This window comes from Aegilops tauschii, chromosome 2 (assembly GCF_002575655.3).
Source record: "Aegilops tauschii subsp. strangulata cultivar AL8/78 chromosome 2, Aet v6.0, whole genome shotgun sequence".
NCBI classification, from domain to species: Eukaryota; Viridiplantae; Streptophyta; class Magnoliopsida; order Poales; family Poaceae; genus Aegilops; species Aegilops tauschii.
The window spans coordinates 327391128-327407940 of record NC_053036.3 but is presented as its reverse complement, the minus strand read 5'-3'; the positions used below and the strand labels follow the sequence as shown (position 1 = coordinate 327407940).

Sequence of the window (16813 nt, the reverse complement as noted above, 5' to 3'; positions counted from 1 at the left end):
CAAGCTATTCTTTCCGATCGATCTAACCAAGAGTTCGTACTGAAATAACACCAACACATCAACCAACTCTAAACCCCCTTCCACCCACCCACCCACCCCCTTCCACCCACCCACCCCTAAACCCTAGCTCCCCGGTGATCTCCACTTCCACCACTAATTTGGTGATCCAATCCACTCATATTGTTCGGCGCTCCAAGATCTCTCTCCTCATGTCTTTGGAGAGGGATCCCTCGACTGGATCTACCCTTGGCTTGGATTTCTCCAAGGGTAGAGTTTTTGCTGATGAGATTTACAAGGCTTCTGGCCTCACCGTTCATCCTGAGGCTTATCGAGGGGCTTTCACCCTTGTGGTTTCGTTCAGTAGGCATGATTTCAGGCTCAATGAGGATTATGTGGCCGCAGCTCTTGAATCTGCGTTGGGTGGTTCGGCCATTGATCTATGGGTTTCATACATTGCTGACAAGGTATTTAGTTTTAATGTTTCATGCAAGGATGTTGGTTTTCACATTGTTGATACTAGATCCTATTCCTGCCCCCAATTCAAATGCTATTTTCATTTGTGGGGTAATGGGGGTCCGAATTGGTATTGTGAGTTCAAAATTTGGAAGAAAGAGTGTGATGCTGAATGGGTTTTGGTTAGCCCCTCCAAACATAGGGCGGCCTTGGGACTTCTTGCAATGCATAATCCTCCTGTTAAGTCAGCCATTAAGTCTGGATCCACTGTTCGGAAGCGTTTATCTTTTGCTACGTTTCAAAATTATGATGTGTGCAAAGGGTATACATATCATGCGTCTGCTGATTGCATTGCTGCCACGGAAAGTGCTGGTTATGAGCTTCCTGATAGAGAGCGTGTGGTTATTCATCCGCCATCGCCAGAAAACCTTAATTGGACCTTGGCTTCACCGCCAATTGTTTTTGGCACGGTGAGCTCATCGGTGATCCAACAACGTTCATCTCTGGAGGGTCCTGCCTCGGATATTGCGCCGGCTGGTTCGGGCGGGAATTCAGAATCTTCAAATCATCCTAGTTTAGGCCCATCCTTGCCCGCCCATCTGTGCCTAGTTCTTCTCAAGCTGATGCCTCTTTTGATCAAATGATTAATGATATGGTAGATAAAATTGTCACGTGTCAGATTTGCTTTAAGCAAGGGCATTTTTCTTCTGCGTACATGTCAACTTTAAAGTGCTTGGATTGTTCTCGGGTCGGTCATAGGAGGCGTGATTGCACCCGTTTTGCGCAGCGTCTCGGGTTAGTTTGGAAACCCAAACCCGTTGTCGTTCCAGTTTCCGAGGTTCAAGCTACAGAAGCCGGGAATATCTCTCTGACAGGATATCTACCAAACTTGGACTCCTCTGCTTTCATTGCACCGTCCTCTTCGCCCAATTCCATCCACCTTGGCCCCTTGACTCCTCTGGGCTCACCACCGGCGACACCACCTCCGCCCCCTGAGCCGCCATCACCGCCGCCTGCCATGGCTAACTTTCCTCTAGACCCAATGCAGTACGTCCTAGCTGGTCATCATATCATTGATGCTGGAGATGCGCGCTGGCCGCGTACGTTTGTCACGCCGCACGTTCCGATTGTGCGTCGCCATGAGGACTATATGCTGGCAGAGGTGATGCCAATACCGGAGGCCAACGAGATTGGAGCTGCTCGTGAGGAAATTGCTGACTGGCTGGAGGCCCATGGATATCAGGTTCATTCTGTCCAGCCCTGGATCAATGCGGTCGGTCTATTCAGAGTTAGAGATCCGGCGGTGCGTTTTTCTCTTCTCCAACTGCCCCCTCAGCACTTGGGAAACGATCTTTTTGTTCGCTTTATGAAGCATGATGAGGGAGAGGGTTTTCGCGGAGCCTAGGGTTTTCGTCAAGGGTTGATTATGATGCTGGGTATCCCTTTGGATCTGCGCAACACGGACAATATCAGAGCTGCAGCCAATACCTTCGGCAAGTTTCACCATTGGAATAGTCAGGATCCTTATTTGGTCAGAACCCTTGTGTTTGCATCCTTTCCTGAAGATGCGCTTGTTCCGCGGGATGTGGTTTTCAATGATTATGCTGTGTGGGGTGGGGTTCGAGTGTCATGGACTGCACCAATATACATACTGGGTGCCAACTTCACTGAGCAAATGCCTCATGATGAGGATTGGATGCCTATAAATGGAAACCCGCACCCTCTGCCTGGTGTGCCTTTTCTAGAGCTCCCTCCTTTCGTCTTGCCCCCTTACCCGACTCTGGGCTGGAATGATGTGCCACCTCCCCCTCCGGAGCAGCCAGACATGGGTGACAACAACTGGGGCAATGCTGTTTGGGGTGAGGAAGATGAGATTGTTCAAGATGATGTGCAAGCTGAGCAACAGTCCATGGTTCTAGATCTCTCTGAAGATTTCTCTGGCTCTGTTGAGCAAAACATTCAGCCAAATTTTGTTCTGGTTTTTGATGTAGAGCAGAATGCTGAGCAACCTGTTATGGAGGAGCAACCTGTTGTGGAGGAGCCTGCCTATAATCCTGAAGATTGGGCCATAGTGGTCTACAGACCTCCTGTTCCTGCTCAGAACACTGTTGAAGTTGTTGCTGTTGAGGAGCCTTTTGTTGCCACTTTTGATGCAGACAAAGTTCTCTTTGGGCCTGAGTTGCCTCCAGAGTTGGCTTTCAGAAGGAATTTTGAGACTTTCCTGCAATCTGATGCTAGTTTTCAGCTAAACAGATCTATTGACATGCTACCTATTCAGTCTAATGTGCTTTCCAAGAGAAGTTGGGATTTGGCTTCTGATGTGCCAAGATTGACGTATCAGACACCTGAACAGGAGCATAGGCCTGTGGCAAGGGCCCTCTTTCCATCTACTGAAGAATCCTCTGACAGAGAGGTAATGCTGTCTGACCATGTTTCTCCTAGAGTGTCTGAACACCACCACAGGAACAGAGAAAGAGCAGAAGGCCAAGGAAGACCTTGGCGCCTACTCCTATTGTGGAGACATCTGTTAGGAGGTGTACCAGAGGATCTCTGCAGAGAGATGGTTTCAAACCAGTCTTTCAGGAGCTGCCCATGCAGTCCAAGAAGAGGAAGCCCAAGTCCAATCCTTTCTCTGCAACCGTGTTTGACAACCTGCAGGATGAACAACTTGATGATCTTCCACCTCCAACTCCGATTAGCAAGCTGCAGCAGATTGGAAATGAGCTTGGCATAGCAGATGATCTTCTTACTGTGGAGAAGCTTATGGCTGATCCCTCTACTACTCCTAACAATGGTGCAAATGTGTAATGGCCTTTTAGTTAGTGGGGGGTGGCAGTTGCTTTATTTTGGTCTTCAACTGTCAGGGTTATGGTCTTTTCATGGGCCCTGTAATGGTTTATTTGTGTTATGTTGGACCTATGCTACTTTTGTATTTGCTGGCATTAAGGGCCATCAGACTTCTTTCTCTACTCATATATGTTTTAATGAGTAATGCATGTAAGAACTGGAGTGTGTTATGCTGGAATGTTAGAGGATTGAATTCAGATGCAAGGCAAAGAGCTGTCAGGCAGAAGTTGGATGAGAGTCAGTGTGCTATTGCTTGCTTTCAAGAAACCAAGTGTGCTTCTTTTGATTTTAGATCTATTAGATCTTTTTGCCCTAAAAGATTTGATAGTTTTGCTTTCTCCCCCTCTGTTGGAGCTTCTGGGGGAATTTTGGTTGTTTGGAACTCCTCTGTTTTCTGGGGCACTGTGATTGAGATACAACCATTTGCAACCCTAGTTCAGTTCATTTCTAAACAGAATAATGAGAAATGGTCCTTAATATCTGTGTATGGCCCTTGTCAAGGGGAAGCCAGGGATAATTTTGTCAGTTGGCTGTATAATTTGCAAATACCTTTGGGGGAAAAGTGGCTACTGGTGGGTGATTTCAATTTCATAAGATCACTGGATAACAGGAATTTGCCTGGGGGGGATCTGAATGATATTTTTATTTTCAATGAAATCATTGCTCACCTAGGATTGCTGGAACTGCCTCTTAAGGGTCGATCTTACACATGGTCTAATATGCAAGATAATCCATTATTAGAGTAGTTGGACTGGTTTTTCACATCTGCTGATTGGATTACTTCATACCCTATGACTGAAGTTTTGCCCATGGCCAGAACTGCTTCTGATCATGTGCCATGTGTGGTCACAATCAAGACCTCTATCCCCAAATCAAAAATATTTCGTTTTGAAAATTATTGGGTGGAGCTTGAGGGGTTTATGGAATGTGTTCAGCAGTCATGGCATAAACCCTCTAATAAATCTCACATCACTGCCAGGATTGCTGATAAATTTAAGTGCTTAAGAGGAGCTCTTAAAAAGTGGCAACTGAATATTTCTAAGCTGAAGGTTTTGATATCCAAATGTAATGAGGTAATACTGTGTCTTGATGGTCTTGAGGAGGCCCTTATTCAGACCTGAATTCAACTTCAGAAAGGTGGTAAAATTGCATGTGGAAAACCTTTTACATCTTCAGTTTCTATATTGGAAAAAGGTGTACAATCAGGTATATTAAACTGGCAGGAGAGAACACAAAATTCTTTCATGCAATGGCCACTGAGAGACATAGAAGAAACTCTATTGCATCTTTGAAAGATACTGATGGGTCAGTGGTTTCTCAACACTCTCAGATGGAGGGAATTATCTGGAATTGTTTTAAGAACAGAATGGGAGTTTCTTCTGGTATTGTCATGGGTTTTGACCTCAGTAACTTGCTAAAACCAGTTGATGGGTTGGATTTTCTTACTGAGACTTTCACAAAGGAGGAAATGGATGACACAGTCAAACATATGCCCATTGACAAAGCTCCTGGACCTGATGATTTTAATGGACTGTTCTTTAAAAAGTACTGGCACATTATCTATCAAGACTTTTATGAGTTGGCTGAGTCTTTTCATTCTGGAACTGCAAATTTAGAAAATATTAATGGCTCCTATATCACCTTGATCCCTAAGAAGCTGGCTCCTGAAGAGGTTGGAGATTATAGGCCAATCTCTTTGACAGGGATGGGTCTTAAGTTCTTATCTAAGATGGCTGCTAATAGGTTCCAGAAGATCATCATGGCATGCATTCATAAGAATCAGTATGGTTTTATAAAGAGCAGGACTATTCATGACTGTATTGGTTGGTCTCTGGAGTATTTGCATCAATGTCACCAATCCAAGAGGCCTATAATAATTCTTAAACTGGATTTTGAGAAAGCTTTTGACTCAATTGAACATGAAGCTATTTTGCAGATCCTCAAGTTCAAAGGTTTCAATCAAAAATGGATTTCCTGGGTCAAGCAGTTGCTCTCTACTGGGACATCATCTGTTCTTCTAAATGGTGTGCCTGGTAGGCAGTCTCTTTGTAAGAAAGGGGTTAGGCAAGGAGACTGTCTCTCACCTTTACTCTTTGTTATTGCTGCTGATCTGTTGCAGTCAATGGTAAATGATATGTTCAGGAGGGGAATTTTACAGCTGCCTATACCATGCCATGATCAGGACTATCCAATAGTGCAATATGCTGATGATACCCTAATCATCTTACCTGCAGATAAAAATCAGCTTTTGGCTCTGAAAGACATGTTGCAAGTGTTTTCCACATCAACTGGGTTAGTTGTCAACTATCACAAGTCTTCTATGGTGCCCATAAATGTTGATGAGGACTCTATCATTGGTTTAGCTGCTGCTTTTGGTTATCAGGTGGGTAAAATGCCCTTCACTTATCTTGGCCTGCCTGTTGGTACTACCAGGCCTAAAATGGTGGATTTTATGCCACTTGTTGACTGTATGGATAGAAGGATGGCAACCAGTTCTTCCTTTCTGAATCAAGGGGAAAGGCTTCAATTCCTGAATTCTGCTCTGTCTTCCTTGCCCATCTTTTATCTTGGTAGCTTGCTTGCTCCTGCAGGAATATTAAAGCAATTGGAGAGAATTCAGAGGCAGTGTCTATGGAGAAAGCACAGGGATGAGCCTTCACCATCCTTGGCAGCTTGGGACCTCATTTGTAGGCCTAAAAATAAAGGTGGTCTGGGAATTTTGAATTTGGGTGTTCAGAACATGGCTCTATTGCTCAAACATTTGCACAAATCTTTAAATAGAGTTGACCTACCATGGATCTCTCTTATTTGGGACACATACTATCACTCTTCTGTTCCTCAGGGGACTGGCATTTGTGGTTCCTTTTGGTGGAAGGATATCTGCAAGTTGTTGGATCATTACAGGAACACAACTTGGATTCAAGTCAACTCTGGGAACTCTGCTCTGTTTTGGTCTGATAAGTGGAAGATTGGGGATTCAATTGCACCTTTGCAATTAAGGTTCTCTAGGCTCTTCTCTTATGTGAAATATCCATGGATCACAGTCTATGAGGCCTTCCAGTCGCATGATATGATTAATATGTTCCATTTACCTCTATCTGCTCAGGCATATCAGGAGTTTTTGACTGTACAAGATCTTATGGTCTCCTGTAGTAGAGAAGTGGAGCAAAAGGACACTTGGTTCTGGCAGGGGACATGTAATGCATTCAAGCCCAAGCTGTTCTACTCTTTAATGCATTCTAACATGTCTTTTAACCCTGTTCTTCTCTGGATATGGAAATCCTCCTGCACAATGAAAATCAAAGTGTTTGCCTGGATGTTAATCATGGACATGCTCAATACCAAGGATATGGTGGAAAGAAGACATTGGCATCTTGATGATGGGGTTAACTGCCTTCTTTGTCCCTTGAGGACTAGAGAGACCAGAAACCACCTGTTCTTTGAATGTAACTTCAGTGTGAGAATATGGAACTATCTGCAAATTACATGGTCACCTGGGGATGACATGTCTGCTATTGTTATGCAAGCTAAACAGGATTTTGCTCAGCCTTTTTTTTACTGAAGTTGTTTTTGTTGCTTGCTGGAACATCTGGATAATCAGGAATGCAAGAGTGTTCAGGCATGCGAGGCAGAGTTTTAATAAATGGAGAAGTGCATTTATCCATGATATTACACTCATGCAGCACAGAGTCAAGGCTAGATACAAGGAGGACCTGCTAAAGTGGATTTCATTCTTACCCCCTTGAGGTTCTTTTTGTTTTACTAGTAGTTTAGTTCCCTTTCTTCTTACTTTTTTATGTTCTGATTACCACTTGTAATCTTTGTACATTGTTTTATCTATTTTGAATAAAAGTTAAACGCTATGGGGGGTTCTCCCTACAGTTTCCAGTAAAAAAAACCCAACTCTAATGTCACCTAGGTACTCCAATGTCACCACGAGTATACGTGAGTTGATTATACGATATGCATCAAACAATTTCAGATTCATAATACTCAATCCAACACAAAGAACCTCAAAGAGTGCCCCAAGATTTCTACCGGAGAAACAAAAGACGAGAACGTGCATCAACCCCTATGCATAGATTACCCCAATGTCACCTCGGGAATCCGCAAGTTGAGTGCCAAAACACATATCAAGTGAATCAATATGATACCTCATTGTCACCATGAGTATTCATATGCAAGACATATATCAAGTGCTCTCAAATCCATAAAAGTATTCAATCCGATAAGAACGAAATCTCAAAGGGAAAACTCAATTCATCACAACAAGATAGAGAGGGGAAAACACCATATGATCCAACTATATTAACAAAGCCCACGATACATCAAGATCGTGCCATCTCAAGAACATGAGAGAGAGAGAGAGAGAGAGAGAGATTAAACACGTATCTACTGGTACAAACCCTCAGCCCCGAGGTGGACTACTCCCTCCTCATCATGGTGGCCGCCGGGATGATGAAGATGGCCACCGGTGATGATTTCCCCCTCCGGCGGAGTGCCAAAACGGGGTCTAGATTGGTTTCTCGTGGCTACAGAGGCTTGCGGCGGCGGAACTTCTGATCTAGGGTTACCCCGAGGGTTTTTGAAATATTTGACAATTTATAGGGCGAAGAGCCAGTGTGGGAGGCCACCGAGGTGGGCACAACCCACCAGGGCGCGCCCAGGTGGGTTGTGCCCCCCTCGGGGCACCCCTCTAGTACTTCTCTGGCCCATCCTGGGTGTTCTAGTCCATAAAAATTCTCCAAAAAATTTCGTGGTGTTTGGACTCCGTTTGATATCGATTTCCCGCGAAGTAAAAAATAAGCAAAAAACAGCAACTGGCACTGGGCACTATGTCAATAGGTTAGTCCCAAAAAATGATATAAAGTTGCTATAAAATGATTGTAAAACATCAAAGAACGATAATATAACAGCATGGTGTTGGGGAACGTAGCAGAAATTCAAAATTTTCTATGCATCACCAAGATCAATCTATGGATTAACTAGCAATGAGAGAGAGGGGAGTGCATCTTCATACCCTTGAAGATCGCTAAGCGGAAGCGTTACAAGAACGCGGTTGATGGAGTCGTACTCGCAGCGATTCAAATCGCGGAAGATCCGATCTAGCGCCGAACGGACGGCGCCTCCGCGTTCAACACACGTACAGCCCGGGGACGTCTCCTCCTTCTTGATACAGCAAGGGGAAAGGAGAGGTTGATGGAGATCCAGCAGCACGACGGCGTGGTGGTGGAAACAGCGGGGATCTCGGCAGGGCTTCGCCAAGCTTAGCGAGAGGGAGAGGTGTTACGGGGGGAGAGGGAGGCGCCAGGGGCTTGGTTCTGCAGCCCTCCCTCCCCCCTCTTTATATAGGGGCCATGTGGGGGGGGGGGGGCGCCGGCCCTAGAGATCCAATCTCAAGGGGGGCGGCGGCCAAGGGGAAACTTGCCCTCCAAGTCAGGTGGGGCGCCCCCACCCCCAGGGTTTCCAACCCTAGGCGCAGGGGGAGGCCCATGGGGGGCGCACCAGCCCACCAGGGGCTGGTTCCCTTCCCACTTCAGCCCATGGGGCCCTCCGGGATAGGTGGCCCCACCCGGTGGACCCCCGGGACCCTTCCGGTGGTCCCGGTACAATACCGGTGACCCCCGAAACTTTCCCGGTGGCCGAAACTGGACTTCCTATATATAAATCTTTACCTCTGGACCATTCCGGAACTCCTCGTGATGTCCGGGATCTCATCCGGGACTCCAAAAACTTTCGGGTTACCGCATACTAATATCTCTACAACCCTAGCGTCATCGAACCTTAAGTGTGTAGACCCTACGGGTTCGGGAGACACGCAGACATGACCGAGACGACTCTCTGGTCAATAACCAACAGCGGGATCTGGATACCCATGTTGGCTCCCACATGTTCCATGATGATCTCATCGGATGAACCACGATGTCGGGGATTCAATCAATCCCGTATACAATTCCCTTTGTCTATCGGTATGTTACTTGCCCGAGATTCGATCGTCGGTATCCCAATACCTCGTTCAATCTCGTTACCGGCAAGTCTCTTTACTCATTCCGTAATGCATGATCCCGTGGCTAACTCCTTAGTCACATTGAGCTCATTATGATGATGCATTACCGAGTGGGCCCAGAGATACCTCTCCGTCATACGGAGTGACAAATCCCAGTCTCGATTCGTGCCAACCCAACAGACACTTTCGGAGATACCTGTAGTGCACCTTTATAGCCACCCAGTTACGTTGTGACGTTTGGTACACCCAAAGCATTCCTACGGTATCCGGGAGTTGCACAATCTCATGGTCTAAGGAAACGATACTTGACATTAGAAAAGCTCTTAGCAAACGAACTACACGATCTTGTGCTATGCTTAGGATTGGGTCTTGTCCATCACATCATTCTCCTAATGATGTGATCCCGTTATCAATGACATCCAATGTCCATGGTCAGGAAACCATAACCATCTATTGATCAACGAGCTAGTCAACTAGAGGCTTACTAGGGACATGTTGTGGTCTATGTATTCACACATGTATTACGGTTTCCAGTTAATACAATTATAGCATGAACAATAGACAATTACCATGAACAAGGAAATACAATAATAACCATTTTATTATTGCCTCTAGGGCATATTTCCAACAGTCTCCCACTTGCACTAGAGTCAATAATCTAGTTCACATCACTATGTGATTGTAATGAATCCAACACCCATGGTGTTTTATCATATCACGCTTGTGAGAGAGGTTATTAGTCAACGGATCTGAACCTTTCAGATCCGTGTGTGCTTTACAAATCTCTATGTCTTCTCCTAGACGCAGCTACCACACGCTATTTGGAGCTATTCCAAATAACTGCTCTACTATACGAATCCGGTTTACTACTCAGAGTCATCCGGATTGGTGTCAACGTTTGCATCGACGTAACCCTTTACGACGAACTCTTTCACCACCTCCATAATCGAGAAAATTCCTTAGTCCACTAATTACTAAGGATAAGTTCGACCGCTGTCATGTGATCCATTCCTGGATCACTATTGTACCCCTTGACTCACTCATGGCAAGGCACACTTCAGGTGCGGTACACAGCATAGCATACTGTAGATCCTACGTCTAAAGCATAGGGGACGACCTTCGTCCTTGCTCTCTCTTCTGCCGTGGTCAGGTCTTGAGTCTTACTCAATACTCACACCTTGTAACACAGCCAAGAACTCCTTCTTTGCTGATCTATTTTGAACTCCTTCAAAACCTTGTCACGGTATGTATTCATTTGAAAGTACTATTAAGCGTTTTTGATCTATCCTTATAGATCTTGATGCTCAATGTTCAAGTAGCTTAATCCAGGTTTTCCATTGAAAAACACTTTTCAAATAACCCTGTATGCTTTCCAGAAATTCTACATCATTTCTGATCAACAATATGTTAACAACATATACTCATCAAAAATTCTATAGTGCTCCCACTCACTTCTTTGGAAATACAAGTTTCTCATAAACTTTGTATAAACCCAAAATCTTTGATCATCTCATCAAAGCGTACATTCCAACTCCAAGATGCTTACTCCAGTCCTTAGAAGGATTGCTGGAGCTTTGCATACTTGTTAGCATATTTCAGGATTGACAAAACCTTCTGGTTGTATCACATACAACCTTTCCTCAAGAAAATCGTTGAGGAAACAATGTTTTGACATCCTATCTGCAAGATTTCATAAATAATGCAGTAACTGCTAATATAATTCCAACAGACTCTTAGCATCGCTACGAGTGAGAAAGTCTCATCGTAGTCAACTCCTTGAACTTGTCGGAAAACATCTTAACGACAAGTCGAGCTTTCTTAATGGTGACACTTACCATCATTGTCCGTCTTCCTTTTAAAATCCATCTGCACCCAACAGCCTTACGACCATCAAGTAGTTCTTCCAAAGTCTATACTTTGGTTTTATACATGGATCCTCTCTCGGATTTTATGGCCTCGAGCCATTCGTCGGAATCTGGGCCCACCATCATTTCTCCATAGCTCGTAGGTTCATTGTTGTCTAGCAACATGACTTCCAAGACAGGATTACGTACCACTCTGAAGTAGTACGCATCCTTGTCGTCCTACGAGGTTTGGTAGTGACTTGATCCGAAGTTTCATGATCAATATCATAAGCTTCCACTTCAATTGGTGTAGGTGCCATAGGAACAACTTCTTGTGCCCTGCTACACACTAGTTGAAGTGACGTTACAATAACCTCATCAAGTCTCCACCATCCTCCCACTCAATTCTTTCGAGAGAAACTTTTTCTTGAGAAAGGACCCGTTTCTAGAAACAATCACTTTTACTTCCAGATCTGAAATAGGAGGTATACCCAACTGTTTTGGGTATTCTATGAAGATGCATTTATCCGCTTTGGGTTCGAGCTTATCAGCCTGAAACTTTTTCACATAAGCATGGCAGCCCCAAAATTTTAAGAAACGACAGCTTAGGTTTGTCTAAACCATAGTTCATACGGTGTCGTCTCAACGGAATTGCGTGGTGCCCTATTAAAGTGAATGCGGTTGTCTCTAATGCCTAGCCCATAAACGATAGTGGTAATTCGATAAGAGACATCATGGTATGCACCATATCCAATAGGGTGCATTTATGATGTTCGGACACACCATCACACTATGGTGTTCCAGGCGGTATTAGTTGTGAAACAATTTCCACAATTTCTTAATTGTGTGCCAAACTCGTAACTCAGATATTCATCTCTGTGATCATATCACAGACATTTTATCCCCTTGTCATGACAATCTTCAACTTCACTCTGAAATTACTTGAACCTTTCAATAATTCAGACTTGTGTTTCATCAAGTAAATATACTCAACATCTACTCAAATCATCTGTGAAGTAAGAACATAACGATATCCACTGCATGCCTCAGCACTCATTGGACTGCGCACATCAAAATGTATTACTTCCAACAAGTTGCTTTCTTGTTCCATCTTACTGAAAACGAGGCCTTTCAGTCATCTTGCCCATGTGGTATGATTTGCATGTCTCAAGTGATTCAAAATCAAGTGAGTCCAAACAATCCATCTGTATGGACTTTCTTCATGCATATATACTAATAGTCATGGTTCGCATGTCTCAATCTTTTCAAAAACGAGTGAGTCCAAAGATCCATCAACATGGAGCTTCTTCATGCGTTTTATACCAATATGACTCAAGTGGCAGTGCCACAAGTATGTGGTACTATCATTACTATCTTATATCTTTTGGCATGAACATGTGTATCACTACGATCGAGATTCAATAAACCATTCATTATAGGTGCAAGACCATTGAAGGTATTATTCAAATAGACAAGAGTAACCATTATTCTCCTTAAATGAATAACCGTATTGCGATAAACATAATCCAATCATGTCTATGCTCAACGCAAACACCAAATAACAATTATTTAGGTTTAACACCAATCTCGATGGTAGAGGGAGCATGCGATGCTTGATCACATCAACCTTGGAAACACTTCCAACACATATTGTCATCTCACCTTTAGCTAGTCTCCGTTTATTCCGTAGCCTTTTATTTCGAGTTACCAACACTTAGCAACCGAACTGGTATCTAATACCCTGGTGCTACTAGGAGTACTAGTAAAGTACACATTAATATAATGTATATCCAATATACTTCTGTCGACCTTGCCTACCTTCTCATCTACCAAGTATCTAGGGTAGTTCTGCTTCAGTGATCGTTCCCCTCATTACAGAAGCACTTAATCTCGGGTTTGGGTTCAACCTTGGGTTTCTTCACTAGAGCAGCAACTGATTTGCCGTTTCATGAAGTATCCCTTCTTTCCCTTGCCCTTCTTGAAACTAGTGGTTTTACTAACCATCAACAATTGATGCTCCTACTTGATTTCTACTTTCGTGGTGTCAAACATCGCGAATAGCTCAAGGATCATCATATCTATCCCTGATTTGTTATAGTTCATCACAAAGATCTAGTAGCTTGGTGGCAGTGACTTTGGAGAACCATCACTATCTCATCTGGAAGATTAACTCCCACTCGATTCAAGTGATTGTAGTACTCAGACAATCCGAGCACATGCTCAACGATTGAGCTTTTCTCCCTTAGTTTGCAGGCTTAAGAAACTTGTCAGAGGTCTCATACCTCTTAACATGGGCACTAGTCTGAAATCCCAATTTCAGTCTTTGGAACATCTCATATGTTCTGCGACGTTTCAAAAACGTCTTTGGTGCCACAATTTTAAACCGTTCAACATTACGCACTGAACTATCACGTAATCATCAAAACGTGTATGTCAGATGTTTCGCAACATCTACAGACGACGCTCGAGGTTCAGCACACCGAGCGGTGCATTAAGGACATAAGTCTTCTGTGCAGCAATGAGGACAATCCTCAGTTTACGGACCCAGTCCGCATAATTGCTACTATCAACGTTCAACTAAATTTTCTCTAGGAACATATCTTTAGTAGAACTAAAGCGTAAGCTACGACATAATTTGCAAAGACCTTTTGACTATGTTCATGATAATTAAGTTCATCTAATTATTTAATGAACTCCCACTCAGATAGACATCCCTCTAGTCATCTAAGTGATACATGATCCGAGTCAACTAGGCCGTGTCCGATCATCACGTGAGACGGACTAGTCATCATCGGTGAACATCTCCATGTTGATCGTATCTACTATACGACTCATGTTCGACCTTTCGGTCTCTTGTGTTCCGAGGCCATGTTTGTACATGCTAGGCTCGTCAAGTCAACCTAAGTGTTTCGCATGTGTAAATCTGGCTTACACCCGTTGTATGCGAACGTTAGAATCTATCACACCCGATCATCACGTGGTGCTTCGAAACAACAAACCTTCGCAACGGTGCACAGTTAGGGGGAACACATCTCTTGAAATTTTAGTGAGGGATCATCTTATTTATGCTACCGTCGTTCTAAGCAAATAAGATGTAAACATGACAAACATCACATGCAAATCATAAAGTGACATGATATGGCCAATATCATCTTGCGCCTTTTGATCTCCATCTTTGAGGCGCGGCATGATCACCTTCGTCACCGGCATGACACCATGATCTCCATCATCATGATATCCATCATCGTGTCTTCATGAAGTTGTCTCGCCAACTATTACTTCTACTACTATGGTTAACGGTTAGCAATAAAGTAAAGTAATTACATGGCATTTTTTATTGACACGCGGGTCATACAATAAATTAAGACAACTCCTATGGCTCCTGCCGGTTGTCATAATCATCGACATGCAAGTCGTGATTCCTATTACAAGAACATGATCAATCTCATACATCACATATATATAATTCATCACGTCCTTTTGGCCATATCACATCACATAGCATACCCTGCAAAAACAAGTTAGACGTCCTCTAATTGTTGTTGCATGTTTTACGTGGTTGCTATGGGTTTCTAGCAAGAACGTTTCTTACCTACAAAAGCCACAACGGTGATATGCCAATTGCTATTTACCCTTCATAAGGACCCTTTTCATCGAATCTGATCCAACTAAAGTGGGAGAGATAGACACCCGCTAGCCACCTTATGCATCAAGTGCATGTCAGTCGGTGGAACCTGTCTCACGTAAGAGTACGTGTAAGGTCGGTCCGGGCCGCTTCATCCCACAATGCCGCCGAATCAAGATAAGACTAGTAACGGCAAGCAAATTGAACAAATCATCGCCCACAACTACTTTGTGTTCTACTCGTGCATAGAATCTACGCATAGACCTGACTCTGATACCACTGTTGGGGAACGTAGCAGAAATTCAAAATTTTCTACGTATCACCAAGATCAATCTATGGATTAACTAGCAACGAGAGAGAGAGAGGGGAGTGCATCTTCATACCCTTGAAGATCGCTAAGCGGAAGCGTTACAAGAACGCGGTTGATGGAGTCGTACTCGCAGCGATTCAAATCGCGGAGGATCCGATCTAGCGCCGAACGGACGGCGCCTCCGCGTTCAACACACGTACAGCTCGGGGACGTCTCCTCCTTCTTGATCCAGCAAGGGGAAAGGAGAGGTTGATGGATATCCAGCAGCACGACGGCGTGGTGGTGGAAGCAGCGGGGATCTCGGCAGGGCTTCGCCAAGCTCAGCGAGAGGGAGAGGTGTTACGGGGGGAGAGGGAGGCGCCAGGGGCTTGGTTCTGCAGCCCTCCCTCCCCCTGTTTATATAGGGGCCATGTGGGGGGGGGGGCACCGGCCCTAGAGATCCAATCTCAAGGGGGGGCGGCGGCCAAGGGGGAAACTTGCCCCCCAAGTCAGGTGGGGCGCCCCCCACCCCCAGGGTTTCCAACCCTAGGCGCAGGGGGAGGCCCATGGGGGGCGCACCAGCCCACCAGGGGCTGGTTCCCTTCCCACTTCAGCCCATGCGGCCCTCTGGGATAGGTGGCCCCACCCGGTGGACCCCCGGGACCCTTCCGGTGGTCCCGGTACAATACCGGTGACCCCCGAAACTTTCCCGGTGGCCGAAACTGGACTTCCTATATATAAATATTTACCTCCGGACCATTCCGGAACTCCTCGTGATGTCCGGGATCTCATCCGGGACTCCGAACAAATTTCGGGTTACCGCATACTAATATCTCTACAATCCTAGCGTCACCGAACCTTAAGTGTGTAGACCCTACGGGTTCGGGAGACACGCAGACATGACCGAGACGACTCTCTGGTCAATAACCAACAGCGGGATCTGGATACCCATGTTGGCTCCCACATGTTCCACGATGATCTCATCGGATGAACCACGATGTCGAGGATCCAATCAATCCCGTATACAATTCCCTTTGTCTATCGGTATGTTACTTGCCCGAGATTCGATCGTCGGTATCCCAATACCTCGTTCAATCTCGTTACCGGCAAGTCTCTTTACTCGTTCCGTAACGCATGATCCTGTGGCTAACTCCTTAGTCACATTGAGCTCATTATGATGATGCATTACTGAGTGGGCCCAGAGATACCTCTCCGTCATACGGAGTGACAAATCCCAGTCTCGATTCGTGCCAACCCAACAGACACTTTCGGAGATACCTGTAGTGCACCTTTATAGCCACCCAGTTACGTTGTGACGTTTGGTACACCCAAAGCATTCCTACGGTATCCGGGAGTTGCACAATCTCATGGTCTAAGGAAACGATACTTGACATTAGAAAAGCTCTTAGCAAACGAACTACACGATCTTGTGCTATGCTTAGGATTGGGTCCTGTCCATCACATCATTCTCCTAATGATGTGATCCCGTTATCAATGACATCCAATGTCCATGGTCAGGAAACCATAACCATCTATTGATCAACGAGCTAGTCAACTAGAGGCTTACTAGGGACATGTTGTGGTCTATGTATTCACACATGTATTACGGTTTCCAGTTAATACAATTATAGCATGAACAATAGACAATTATCATGAACAAGGAAATACAATAATAACCATTTTATTATTGCCTCTAGGGCATATTTCCAACACATGGACCAATAAAAAATTATAGATACGTTGGAGAC

At 44.7% G+C, this 16813-nt stretch overlaps 1 protein-coding gene across 1 annotated transcript; it reads left to right on the top strand.

The window, feature by feature from the left end:
- The first annotated feature begins 209 nt into the window (after positions 1-209).
- LOC141040988 (uncharacterized) lies at positions 210-1097 on the top strand. The gene has a single exon (XM_073507098.1). It carries the CDS (start codon positions 210-212, stop codon positions 1095-1097), a length of 888 nt encoding a protein of 295 aa, XP_073363199.1.
- The last annotated feature ends 15716 nt before the right edge of the window (positions 1098-16813 follow it).